This window comes from Mobula hypostoma, chromosome 19 (genome assembly GCF_963921235.1).
Source record: "Mobula hypostoma chromosome 19, sMobHyp1.1, whole genome shotgun sequence".
Lineage (NCBI taxonomy): Eukaryota > Metazoa > Chordata > Chondrichthyes > Myliobatiformes > Myliobatidae > Mobula > Mobula hypostoma.
In genome coordinates this window covers 43,417,776-43,431,967 of record NC_086115.1, presented here as the reverse complement: position 1 = coordinate 43,431,967, position 14,192 = coordinate 43,417,776, and the positions used below count along the sequence as shown (strand labels likewise).

The 14,192-nt window shown below is 37.4% G+C and overlaps 1 protein-coding gene across 3 annotated transcripts in view; it reads left to right on the top strand.

Moving 5' to 3' along the window:
• The window catches only part of ppp2r2d (protein phosphatase 2, regulatory subunit B, delta), a 55,988-nt gene that overhangs the window by 12,549 nt on the left and 29,247 nt on the right, over positions 1-14,192 (top strand). The window contains exons 3-4 of one of the 3 annotated variants that reach the window (XM_063071794.1): positions 6,807-6,974; positions 12,641-12,846. The exons of 1 other annotated variant lie outside the window; for it this stretch is intronic. In XM_063071794.1, the coding sequence (XP_062927864.1) occupies positions 12,756-12,846 (91 nt within the window). In that variant the 5' untranslated portion in view covers positions 6,807-6,974; positions 12,641-12,755. The remainder of the gene's footprint in view (positions 1-6,806; positions 6,975-12,640; positions 12,847-14,192) is intronic. One more of the 3 variants, XM_063071795.1, reaches the window with a different exon arrangement.

The following is a 14,192-nucleotide window of genomic DNA, read 5'->3' as shown; positions in this document are numbered from 1 at the left end:
CTAAGCTGACTACTTTTAACAGGAAAATGAAGACCAGAGGAAATTTACATACAATTCAATAATTCCATACAAATTATGTGCTTCTTACTCATTTCTTGTTACTTGCAGCATTGCAGTACATGTTTGGTTGTGGCTTGTTGCTGTAAGCAACCAGATTTAAATTCATCTAAGTACTCTTGTAGTGCATTTGAATCAGTTCTGAAGTGTGAAACAAGATTATGGAGGAAATGATAGGGAGTTTTCTTTCCCTTCTTTACATGATATATGCATTGAGCTAAATTGAAAACCATCTAATCGTTATTAAATAATTAAAGCTAGTTCAATCATGATTTGAGTATAGGTATTTCATGATGCTGAAGTATAATATGAAATATTGTAGCTTATGTACAAAATAAAAATATTGTATTTGTTGAGAATCTGAAGTATGTATATGTCTTTTTAGCCCATGTTCTCTGTTTTGTCATTGTTAGATGATTGTTACCTCTGAATATCAGATTCAGTAATCACCCATAAAATATTTTAACAAGTACTTATTCTGTACATGGTTTTTCTTACTACTTGAAGGATTTAACTTTAAAACTTGTCATACAGTAAAATGCTGATAAAGCACTAGCTGGCCATTCAGAACTCTTGATGTTTGGCATCTGGTTTGCCCTTCTGACTTTCTAGGACCCTAGTTTGCAAACTCCCTTCTGAGTTGCTGGCTCCCATGTTCTCTTTTAAATGAACAGTGTCTCTTTTCTCATGCACCTTTAAAATGATCAGAAACAAGAGAAAATTTGCAGATGCTAGAAATCCAAGCCACACACACAAAATGCTGGAGGAACTCGGCAGTCCAGACAGCATCTATGGAAAAGAGTACAGTCAGCATTTTGGGCCGAGACACCTCAGAGTTCCTCCAGCATTTTGAGTATGTTGTTTAAAATTACCAGGTTCTCTGGAAACTTATTATAATAATGTAAAATATCATGAAAGCAAGTGCACCAAAAACGTATTGGAATATGAACATGAGGGTGTCTGCAGATCTTGGAAATCCAAAGCAATACACACAATATGCTGGAGGAACTCAGCAGGCCCTCTAGAATTTTGTGTGTGTTGTGGATCTCAGCAGGTTAGGCAGCATCTATGGAAAAGAGTAAACAGTTAATGTTTCAGGCTGAGACCCTTCATCAGGACTTAAGGAGGAAGAGGGAAAATGCCTGAATAAAAACAGTGGAGGAAGGGGAAAGAGGCTAGTTGGAAGGTGATAGGTGTAGGCAGGTGGGTGGGAAAGGTCAGGGCTAGAGAAGAAAGAATCTGATAGGAGAAGAGAGTGGGCCAGAGGAGAAAGGGAAGGAGAAGGGGACACAGGAGAAGTGATAGGCAAGTGAGAAAAAGTGAATGGTCAGAGTAGGGAATAGAGAAAGGAGGGAATAACATCCAATAGTCCAAAAAATCCTGTAACAAGGTCCCAAGCATGCCAGATTACCTGTACTGCATATATAAATTCAGTGCTGTTTATTAGAGTTTCCTTACTTGAGTTCTTTGGGTGCAAATAGAGTACTCCTGTTTCTATAGAGAGTTCTTTCATGTGAAATTCTAATCTTGATGAATAATAAGATTTGGATTTGGAGGGGGTTATAAAACTGGCAGCACATGAGCATGAGTTAGAAGAGAAGTAGATTTTTGCATCTTCTTGATCGTGTTCTACCATTTAACAACCTTAATTCTGCATTCCTGCTACTCAGATAATCTTTCAACCCCTTGCTTGCCAAGAATCCAAATATCCTTTTAGCAGAAGCAGGGTCTTTACCATGAAGTACCCATCTGTACTAATCCCTTTTACCAGGACCTTGTCTGTAGCCTTCTATACTTCAGTGATTTAAATATTCACCAATGTACTTATTAAATGTTGTGAAAATACTTAGCTCCTTCATCCCTTCATGCAGTGTATTCCAGATTCCAACTTCTCTCTGGATAGGAAATGTTCAATTGTTCTTAAACATCAAGGCCCTTATTCTAAATCTCTACCATCAAATTTTGGATACCTCTGCTGCAGGAAAATATTTCAACAATCGATGTTTTCTCTACTTTTATAATTTTGTCTCTATCTAGTCCTCACTCCTGCTTACCCCTTCAGCTTTCTCTAGTTCAAGAAAAATAAACCCAGTCAATCTAGTCTCTTCATAACTGAACTGCTCCATCCCAAAAAAAAATTCTGGTTAATTCCTCTGCACACTTCTCAGTGTACTCAAATCCTTCCTACTGTATCTTATTCCCTACTCATATTTTTTTCAAGATGTTTTAGATTATAGTAAATTTCCAGCTGTGGCACAAATAATGTTTTATAAAGTTGCACTATAATCTCCCTACTCTCATATTCTTTGCTGTATCTAATAAAGTAGGTATTCCATATGCTGCTTTCAGGGCTGATAACTGTCCTTCTTTATACATTGAAGTCTTTCTGTTCGTCAATACCTCTCAGGACACCACATCCACTGTATGTCTAACCCTTATTAGTGATGCCATAGTGCATATTTCAAAGAATTTTATGACTATAAATTCTTTAATGCATTCGCAAGTTATGGTTTGAATTATCAAATTGCAGCATGATAAACACTCTTCACTTGCCCTGGGTGAGGACAGCTTCCGGAAGCTCGACGCCATACAGGACATGCAGTCTGCTTGGTAGGCACAATCATTTATTTACACCACTCCCAACCAATAGTAGCAGCAGTTTGTACCATCTACTGCACGGCAGCAGTTCATCAGGACTCCTTATAGGGTACCAGACTCATGACCTCTACCAGCTAAATGGAAAAGGGAGAAAATGCAGAGGCACACCACCATCCAGAGGTTGCCCTCCCAGTCACATACCATTCTGACTAGAAAATATATTGTGGTAACTTTGCTGTCACTTGGTAAAAAACCTGTAACTCGGTGAGAGCATTGTTGACATACACACACCTTAAGAACTTCAGTGGTTCAGGAAGACAGCTCTCCACCATCTTCTCAAGGGCAAAGAGGATGGGAAATCAAGTGCTTGCTCAGCCTGTGAAGCCCACATTGCTGCAACTAATCTTTCTGGTAAATAAACCTATTTGATAGTTTAACCTTTTGCAGAAGTGTCTGTTTGATTTGTTGTCTCTGGAGGCAACGTGTCCTTTGTATTGTTCTTATTAACTCTCAATTCTTGATGATATCTGTGCTCCTTCAACTGTGACATATTGCACACTTCTAATTGGCTGGTGAGATACTAAGTTCTCTATTCTTTTGCTGAATCTTTAGCACCACTCTTTCCAAGCTTGAAAGCATCTTTATTTTCCACAGTTTCATAACGAACTTGCTTAGTAATGCTTCTGTCAAGTGCCTCCACTTATACTACAGTAAAATCTCATATAAATATATGTCGTAAGGATTCACTCTGTAGTCATGGAAGCATCATTTTAAATCTAGAAATATTAAACCTATTGCTCATTCACAGCAAGGTCCTCCAGTTTATACAAGAACCTTTAATAACCTTGCTTAATATGGAAAAGTAAGGAAAATGTTGAATGAAACATGAACTGTAACACTTTACATAATTGATTATTTATACAATATCATGGAAAGCACATTCATCTTAAACTTCCTTTCAGAAGCCAATATATTTGCATGAACTTTGTATTGTACTGCTTGTGCTTCCTTGGTCAATGTGTTCCACTTCTAACATAAACAAACAGCAAGCAAATAAGTAATTTTTCTTAAATGGTCTAAGCTGCTGTCTCTGTGACAGTAATGGCTTGCTGGAAGTACTCGGCAAGTCAGGTAGCATCTGTAGAGAGAGGAAAACTGAAATAACTGACTTTATTAGAACAGGCCAGTTATACAGACAAGGCTGGTTTTCTGAAATTGTTGAATTCAGTGTTGAATCCTGATGGATGAAGTGTGCCTTGGCAGAACATAAGGAGCTTACATTGGAACAGTGTGGGAAGCCATCTGTGAGAGGTTGTAGTTGGGATGGAGAATTAAAATGATAATGTGACTGGAAGCCCAGGGACTGAATGGACTAATCTTGCAAAGTGGTCACTCAATCTGTATTTGGTTTGACCCCTGTATAGGAGATCACATCATCAGCACCAATTATTTTACACAGGTTGAAAAAAATACAAGTAATTTGCTGTTGCAGCTAGTGTTTGGGTACCAGCAAGGTGGGAATGAACAAAGCAAAAAGTCTGATGTTACATCTGATGTGGTTGCATGGGGAAATACCTTGAGAAAGGGAGTAGTTGGTGAAGATGGGAGAGCCAAACAGTGAATTGCATAAGTGGTATAAGGAGATAGCTGTGAAAGGGGGTGGATTGGATGTTAAGTTACTTGTGTATTCTCTGAAATGGAAAAGGAAGAGTCAAATGCAGGTTAGTGGAAAGTAAGATGGAAATTGGCAACAAAATTAATGACATTTCATCTGATTATAAAGATTCCCATCATACTCCCCTCTAGCCAATGATACTGGAGAAAAGTAATGGCTAACACTATGGTAAATTAGTGCATTCGCAATGCAGATGCCAGTGCATCTGACCTTCAGCTCTACCAGAGAACATTAGCATCAACTTCAGGAAAAAGCTCAGTCATGCTGAGCTGAAGTGTTAGATTTTAGCATGATGCCGCCAAATCTTATGAAAAAGTTAAAGGACTTTAAAATGTACTTTCAGTAAAATATAAAAATGTTTGTTGTTTTTAATTGTCAAATCTGTAGTTTTTAAAATTTGGTTTCAGCTGTTTTTTAAATGTCTCTTGTTAGGCATTTACGAACAACTTAAAAGGTCATGCTAGCAAAAGTTACTGAATGACCAACAGTGCAGTCCTGGGCAGGTTCCCAGTAACTGCTTATGTGTACAAGATAATGAGAGGCATTGATCGTGTGGGATAGTCAGAGGCTTTTTTCCCAGGCCTGAAATGGCTAGCACGAGAGGGCATAGTTTTAAGTTGCTTGAAAGTAGGTACAGAGGAGATATCAGGGGTAAGTTTTTTTACGCAGAGTGATGAGTGCATGGAATGGGCTGCCGGCGACTGTGGTGGAGGCGGAAACGATAGGGTCTTCTAAGAGACTCCTGGATCGGTACATGGAGCTTAGAAAAATAGAGGGCTATGGGTAAGCCTAGGTAGTTCTAAGGTAAGAATATGTTCGGCACAGCTTTGTGGGCCGAATGGCCTGTATTATGCTGTAGGTTTTCTATGTTTCTAGGTCTTGCTCGCTGGCAGAGGGGTATTCAACTTTATTGCACCCACAGAGTCACCAAGCAGTTAGAGCAGCAAGGTAAACCTAATGTACCCATTATAAATAAGGAAATGACAGATGTAATGGTTTGTATTTGTATTTAAATATGAGAAGGAGAACAGCATCCTGAATATTGTGAGGAAATTTACATTGAATCAGAGTCGAGGGCTTACTGAAATAAACAGAAGATAAATGACTTATTAAATGTAGACAATAATGAGTGACAGATACATCAAATGGTTTGCATCTCAGTTTCAAAGGATATAGGGAAACCAATTGCAGAGTTCTACTTTAATTCCTTTCAATATTCAGATTGCAGGTGTCACTGACGTTTTTGGGGAATGGAACAGAGAAACTGTAGAGGGATCAGCTGAACATAAAGATAGGCAAAGTTGTAATCAATGTAAATAAAACATTAAATTATTAAAGATGATGTGAAGGATCAAAAATACCTAAAATATATTTTTATTTTGTTAATTCTGAAATTATTCATTTCTGATATAAAAAGGTTAGAACTGAGTACTTGCTAAATGGCAATAAAGTTAGAAGATTTGGATGTTCAGAGATACTAGGATAGATTTGATTTTGGTATTCGGTCTAACTACATCAATGAAGTGGCTGATATACATTGTAGAGATGATTATTTACTGTATATCTATAGGACAGTGGTTCAAGTAGCTGGAATTTATGCTAAAGCTGTAGAAAGTCCTTGTTTGACCACATCTAGAGTACACTGTTCTGGAGACATACATTAGGAAGGATAAATTAAGGAATACATCAGATCATACCTGGACTCCTCGGAATCAAAGAAAAGGAAAAGTTACACTAGGTATAAATATAATCCCATTTGATTAAAGTTTTCAAGATGTTAAATATAAGAATAAAATCACAATAAGGAGAAATTACTTCTGATGATTGAAAGGTTTTTAGTACTAAAACTAAGAGGGGCTTTTCAGGAGTGAATTTGAGTGCTTCTGCTTGCTGATGGCAGAGATTGAAATGGGGATTGTTATTAAGCCAATAATTAATTTTAAATCATAGAATTTTTCTCAACCAGAATTATTTTGAGAAATGAGGCAAAGGGCCAAGAGAACTAGACCACTGATCAACCACAATCTCACTGAAAGGCAGAGCAGACTTCAGCTAAAAAGCAATTCCTGTGCCTGCCTTACTATGATCTTTCTGTTTGAGTTAGATAATAAAGTATGCAAGTTACAAACATATTTCAAAAAATGACTAAAGTTAGATCTGAGTGTAATATATTAGAATCTACATGTTAACTTAAAGTTAATTCTGTTTACCTTTTTATGCTTTTATAAAGATTTGCTTTCTAATGATCATAGAAACCATTACACATTTTTCAATTTTTTTGTTTCTCCAATAATAGTTCATTTCCATTCCAGCCGGTTACCCTTTTGTGCAGAATTTAATTGTGTTAATGTTAGTTGCTCCAACAATGTTTCACGTACATGCATTTTAATTTAATATATGTTGTAATAATTCTCTCCTGTGACAGTGCTCACAGGTTGTCTTGGGCCTTGACCGCAGTTTTTGATTTTTACTGCAGCCCCGCTGAAGTCTCAGATCTTCCCTTCCTCGAAGAGTATCCCTGCTCAGATGCCCTCAGTACTCCCCGAGTGGTTGCTGAAGTCTTAACCATTTTGGAAGAAGAAAAACAGAAATTCAGAGAATAAAAATGACAGATTTTCATGATCTTAAGCAAGTTTTGTAAATGGTAGGTAATTAGTATTGCAAATACTTGTGAGGCTTATACATTTCAGTATAAATAAGAAGTCTAATATTGTTAGTCCCATAATTGTTTTGCTTCAATAAATTTTAAATATCAGAGTAGTTGGTGAACTTTATTCAGAATAACTTGATATCAGAAGTCACATTCAAGAACCACCTAAAACTGGTGCCATAGACCTGTATCTTTAGAATATCACGCATACTTGTCAGAAACATAACATTTTCTAAACACAAAATGCTCTGCAGATGCTGGGGTCAAAGCAAGACTTACAACACGCTGGAGGATCTCAGCAGGTCGGACAGCATCCGTGGAAACGATGAGTCGACATTTCAGGCCGGAACCCTTCGTCAGGACTGTAGAAGGAAGGGGCAGAGGCCCTATAAAGAAGGTGGGGGGAGGGTGGGAAGGAGAAGGCTGGTAGGTTCCAGGTGAAAAACCAGTAAGGGAAAAGATAAAGGGGTGGGGGAGGGGAAGCAAGGAGGTGATAGGCAGGAAAGGTGAAGGAGGAGTAGGGGAAAGCACAATGGGTAGTAGAAGGAGGCGGAACCAAGAGGGAGGTGATAGGCAGCTGGGGGAGGGGGCAGTGTGACATAGGGATAGAGGAAGGGAGGGGGAGGGAATTACCGGAAGTTGGAGAGTTCTATGTTCATACCAAGGGGCTGAATGGGACAGATATGTCCATACATGGCCTCCTCTACTGCCATGATGAGGCTAAACTCAGGTTGGAGGAGCAACACCTCGTATACCATCTAGGCAGTCTGCAGCCCCTTGGTATGAACAAAGAATTCTCCAACTTCCGGTAATTCCCTCCCCCTCCCGTCCTCTATCCCTATGTCACACTGCCCCCTCCACCAGCTGCCTATCACCTCCCTCCTGGTTCCGCCTCCTTCTACTACCCATTGTGTTTTCCCCTATTCCTTCTTCACCTTTCCTGCCTATCACCTCCCTGCTTCCCCTCCCCCACCCCTTTATCTTTCCCCTTACTGGTTTTTCACCTGGAACCTACCAGCCTTCTCCTTCCCATCCTCCCCCCACCTTCTTTATAGGGCCTGTGCCCCTTCTCTCTTCAGTCCTGACGAAGGGTTCCAGCCCGAAACGTCGACTCATCGTTTCCACGGATGCTGCCCGACCTGCTGAGTTCCTCCAGCGTGTTGTAAGTATAACTTTTTCTAATGCCTTTTATGCCAGAAGTTACAGTGGCGCCAATATATATATTTATAATAAAACCTATGTAAAAGTTGTGCTTTTACACTCGAGGTACCTGAATCACTAAAGATTTAGTGTAAGAAAGTTCTATTCCCTACTCTTTTTAAAATTCCCAATACTGAAAACAAAGCTTTTAGGCATAGTTTTGTAGATTGTATGTGCCATATCTGCTTAGAAATTAGATTTCATCTATTTTTGGTGTGCCAAGGAGCCTTTAACTCCAACACCAAGTTCATCACACAAGCAATTGGAACGTTTTCATCTGGAACGATTAAAAGTGATTTCTTTGGTTTATTCCTTTTCAAGAAGCATTAAGACTTAACTTAGATATTTACATTAGAGCAGTACAGTAGCATAGTAGTTAGCATAGCGCTTTACAATACCAGCAACCTAGGTTCAATTCCCATCTCTGCCTGTAAGGAGTTAGTACGTTCTCCCCGTGACAACTTGTGTTTCCTCCCACAGTCCAAAGACCTACTGGTTGATAGGTTAATTGGTCATTGTAAATTGTCCCGTGATTAGGCTAGAATTAAATTGGGAGACTGCTGGGCGACACAGCTGAAAGGGCCAGAAAGGCCTATTCTGCACTATATCTGACTATAAATACATAAATACATTTAGCAGTAGCAGCTTGAGCATACACCTACTGTCTAATTCAGTTTACACCATAGATCTCTGCAGCAACCACAAAGACAACATGTAAGTGGAATACTAGGTGCAGTAGGATTTGGTGGATAAACATTCTTTTTCTCCTAAAGCCATTAAAACAAGCTAATGATTGACCTAATTAAGCTTCATTTCATTGAAGTTTGTTAGCAAACATTTTTTGCTATAAGTAATTTATTGGTGGACAACATATTATTAAAACTATTGTAGATTATAGTTAGTTTTTTTTGTTTGTAGTGAAAATATATTTTTACTCAGTCCCATTTTCATCTGTATCAATTTTAAGACTGTTCTTTCTATTCAATCTTCAGAAATTGAAGATGTATTTTGAAGTAGTTAAAGAAAAATGTATGAATAGAGATTAATTCAGCAAACTTGCTAATAAATTAAAATATTTTCATTTCCTAAGTGGCATATTCTTGGTATGAGGGAAGTGTCACTTTTCACTTTCTAAAACAAAATATTGAATAGAATGCAAAGTGCATCTTATTGAGTCCAGCATTACCTAAAAGATAACTCTAGGAACAAAAACTGATTGGATCTGAAAATGCTCTTGTATTGTGTGTGATTTTTTTTTTGTTTTTGTTTTTGCATTGGTTTAGATATCCAGCATTTGCACCATTTGCTTTTTTATATTTTATATTTTTATCTTCATAATTCATATCTCTTCATGACAGAGCAGGCCATTTAGTCCATGAAGTCCTTGTGGTTTTCGGAGCACTCCTATCAACTATTGAGAACTCCTTATTCTCTCTCATATGTCCATTAACTTCTCTCTTCCCCCTTGATTCTCCCACTGGCCACTGATACTCGAGGTAATTTACAGTGGCCATTTAACCTAATAATCAGCACATCTTTGGGACATGGAAAGAAACCAGAGCACCAGAGGAAATCTGAGATCACAAGTACTGTACAATGTGCTGATAAAGCTAAACAATAGTGACAGTGGCAGAATTGAACCTGGGTCATTGTGATGTATCTTCTGTTTGCTTTCCCTGCCAAAAATTGCTCAAAGGATCTTAGAAATCATCCCATGTAGCAGTATTTCACACCATGGTGTCTAACGGCTTAAGAATTAAGTCTGCACCATAGATAGTGAATAAGCAAATTCCTGGTCCAGAATTCCATGCCAGAGTGAAAGTGGAAACATCAGTCTTTGTCTTTGCTTTCATTTTACCTTCGTTATTCCCATACCGGCCTCTCTGTTGGAGTGTATTTCCTACCTTTTTCTAATTCCCTGCTGATGTCTTACTAAGTTTTGTTCTCAATGTTTTTATTTCTTTAAGGCACCTCCTAACAATTTTACTTCATATACATTATTCTGAAGTCATCGGTATTATAATCCTTTTAAACTCATGCAACCCAGTTACTTCATCCTTTAACAACTCATTGCATTCCTAATCACTCACAAAAATCTTTACCAATTATAACTGGCTCATTCATGTTACTGGGATCTACCTAGTATGTGGGATAGGCAATATAACAGCAGCAGCATTTTACTTATGCTGTTTGTTCAAAAAAGGTTTCTTTTAACTCGTGTAAGATGTATGGAAAAATATGTCAATTTCAAGATTTCTGTCAATACTAAGATAACGTGAATCATTAGTGTTGGTGAAATAGTAGCGGCAGAGATTCAAAATCAATTTCTCAAAACAGATATGTTGCTGGTTAGTTGGGAACAAGTTAGCTTCAGTAACCTAATCGACTGCTGCAGGTGCAGATGTTCCAGCATCACAGTGCAGGTTGCCCGCATTTATTGAGGTTACTTCCTCGTGATTAACATGACTATCAAACAAATTAAATCTGTATTTTTATTTTTGAAAAAAATAGAAGCCTGAGGGAAGTGACGCGAGTAAACACAGCTGCTTCTGCCCAAAATAAATGATCCTAATGGCAGAGTTACAATTCAAAGCTGGTCCCTTAAAGAAGGGTTGAAAAAGAGGTTTAGGAAAAGTATTCCAGACTTTGGAACTTTGGTAATCATTAGGAGAGTAACTAAAATGCTCAAAAGAACAGGACTGAAGATGTCTAGATGTAGAACTTAGAACATAAATTGGGGTGATAACTTTCTGGTTAGCCAAGATCGTGAGTAATCTTTCTACACTGTTCCAATATCCCTTGATTCCTGTTTGAGAGCTGATGGAGATTAGGTTTGGGAAGGATGAGAGTATGGCAGCATTGAAGACAAAGCTCAGAAAATATAAATCAATGATATAACTAAAATAAATCAAAATATAACTCAGCCAGAAACCACTGGAAGTCAACAAGCCGTTGTTAAGCCAGAGTGACTTCTACTCATTGAACCATAAAAAATTGATCAATGGCGGGGAAGAAAGGTGATGATGATGGACTAGGTCCTGCATTGTTTAGTATAACCTTATGTATGATATAACATGGAAGACCAATCAAGGGTTCTTTAGGTTAGTGAAGTCTAGAACAAACATATGTGAATAAGTGTGTCAGCAGATTAATTGAGGTATTTAAAATCTCAGAGATGAAAGGAAGTGCTCTTGATGACAACATAGATATACAGATATGGTCACAGTTAATGTGGGGTCAAAAGTAATGCCAATTGTTTATTGTTTGGTACAGGTAATGCAGATATCAATAGCAGGGTGGCATCAGGAACAGGAGGGAGGCGGGTAGCAGTGAGGGTTAACATTAGCTTTGGTCTTACGAAAATTTAGATGGATGGTTCCTAAGTACTTAGTGTTGGGCTGAGTTTAAATACCTTGAATTGGGTCAATAGAGGTGATAGTAAGGTAGATTTTCACGTGGAAACTAATGTGATGATCTCAGATGATGAAATTGAAGGTGATCATTAACATGAGAGATAGAAGAGTTCCAGGATAGATCCTGGGCAGGCATGAAACTATGGCAGCCTTTTTAGTCTTTCTGTCCTTGCTTAATTTTACATATTCACTGCAGAGCACCATATGATGCATTTTCTTTTTTTTTACATACCTGCAGTATTATATGCTACATACATGCTTAGATCAATTCATCCTCTTAAAGAGAAAATACAAGGTGTTCCTAAAAAGGCACCAGAAATACTTATGTAGGAACATGAGAGTAATCATTACTGGTGATGTGCTATTAATAGCTAAAAATTAGAATTAAAATGTTGTTTTATATGTGGATGTAAATTTTGCAGATTTAAATCATAAAAACATTGTATGGAATAACTTACAAACAGTAAGATTCAGATAATTTAACATTTGTTCACTTGTAAAATGAACTTGTCAAGTCATTGTAGTTGGCTGTGGGATAATTTAATGAGCATGTGACTTAGCTGTTTGAGATTTCCTCAACGAACATGCTGCAGTATCTAAGAAAGATGAAATGGATAATGCTTAGTTTCACTGGATTGGCTGCTTTATTGATTGTAACAGTAGAGTCCACACTGTCATGCTGCTGAGTTGAACTGTAAAAGCAATGTTTCATTATAAATCGTTAGCTTACCAGAAGCAAAGATTTTTTATGTATTTCAGATTATTAACAAATTGCTATGAGCTGCTAGTAATTTACTCAATACAGAATTTTGTTTTGCTTCAAAGGAGAATCAAAAGCAGTATGTTATGGTGACAGTTGCATTGATTTTTGGATTTTAAATTGTTGGCAATGAACTGGACAGCTCTGTTCAGTGCAATGGCCCCTGTCTTAGCAGCATCTTGGGAATAGCGTATGGGGCCTGCACTGTAATGCTGTAAATGCCGAGTCCACCCTTTTCATGCCTGTTCTTTCTGATCTAAAACATTTACCTGTTCTATGCAATGCAGGCATCTAGAAAATCTATAACAAAAGAAAATCTTATTAGAGACGAGGGTATTCACCCATTTGGACTGTGGAGGTGTCAAATGAGGAAGTTAAAGCTGCATTTGCATACTGCAGAAGATGAAATGCTTTCCTTGCAATTTCTCTCAAGTGTTTAAGACTTCTGCCTCTGGTACTAATTCACTGATGTCAACATCATCCTTTGATCAAGGTACGGAATATAACCAAAGGATTCCAAACTGTGCTCTAGGATTTTAAATATTCAGAATTTACTGTTAAGATTTTTTGTTGCTAACCTTCATTCCCATGGGTTCTACAGTAAACTGTTTTTCTGAATTCATGTTTTAAAGTAGTTGCACCTTAAAGGGAAATTTTGCAGAAAATCTCATTCATATGAATTTTTAAAACCAACCTTCTAATAGATTCTGCTTTCTGTGTTCAAAATCTTTAAGGATTTCAGTTGCATGGTTGCTTCTTTTATGCATAAAATAGTAGAATGCCAAAAAGGTGCTATCATTTGTAAATCTTTTTTTAATCTTACACCAATTTCTTTACTAATGCATGAAATTTTTTTTGTAATACTGGTATATATTATACACAAATTAACTGGTTTTTTTAGCATGACAAAATATTTATACTTATTCTTCTATGTGCAGTAACTCAATTAATTGTCTTGCAAGTTTGGTGGTTTATTCCACTTGCTGAAAGCTACAGTTTTTCACCTTGTTTCCATCAATTGTCACTATAATGCCCTTTCCAGGAATGCATATTATGAGCAGGTAACAATATCAGTTGGAGATTAGAAACATAGCAGCAATATATCTGTGAAGAAAATAGTGTAGTCACGCATTTGCAATGCCAGTTATACTGTTTAGCGTTTGAAATGTATTATTGCCATATTGAAAATGTGTGCAAGTGACTTCCATTTATTGGGTTTGTTGAAAGTTTGTTAAAGATGTCCAAAGGAGTTGAAAAGACATCTAGAAAAATATTTTAAAAAAGCGAATCACTGCACAGAGTTTCTTAATGCTCCTTAATATGTTTCTTAAAATTACGTCAAAGTCACGCGTTGAAGTACACAGATTCTACTTAAGCTGCAAAGTTCTGAACAAGTTTATTAAACATTTTTAACTTTCACATTTATAGGGATGCTTGGTGCTGAAGAACACTGAATATTTTGGCAAAAGCGGCAATTGTAAAATGCAGCCGAGCAAGTCATTGAATGCATTGAGTATAGGACATGGATTGTTCACAGAATTCTGCCACACTTAAGCTGGTGTTGTTCCTTGGGAAAGTTGAAGGCTGCACATGGATGTTTCAAGCCAATGGGTTAATGTATCTGGGATTTATCAGTTGTTATTGAATGTCATCTTGAATTGCACTTTTATTAAAAATTCATCTGTCTGAAACACTATCCATTGATGCTGCCTGAACAGCTGATCATTTCCAGCAATGTCCATTATCCAGCATTCGCCAGGATTTAACATTTGTGTCAACATGCATAAGATTTGCTTTTAGCTGTCGGTTACTCACTAATGTTATTAAAACTTACCTAAC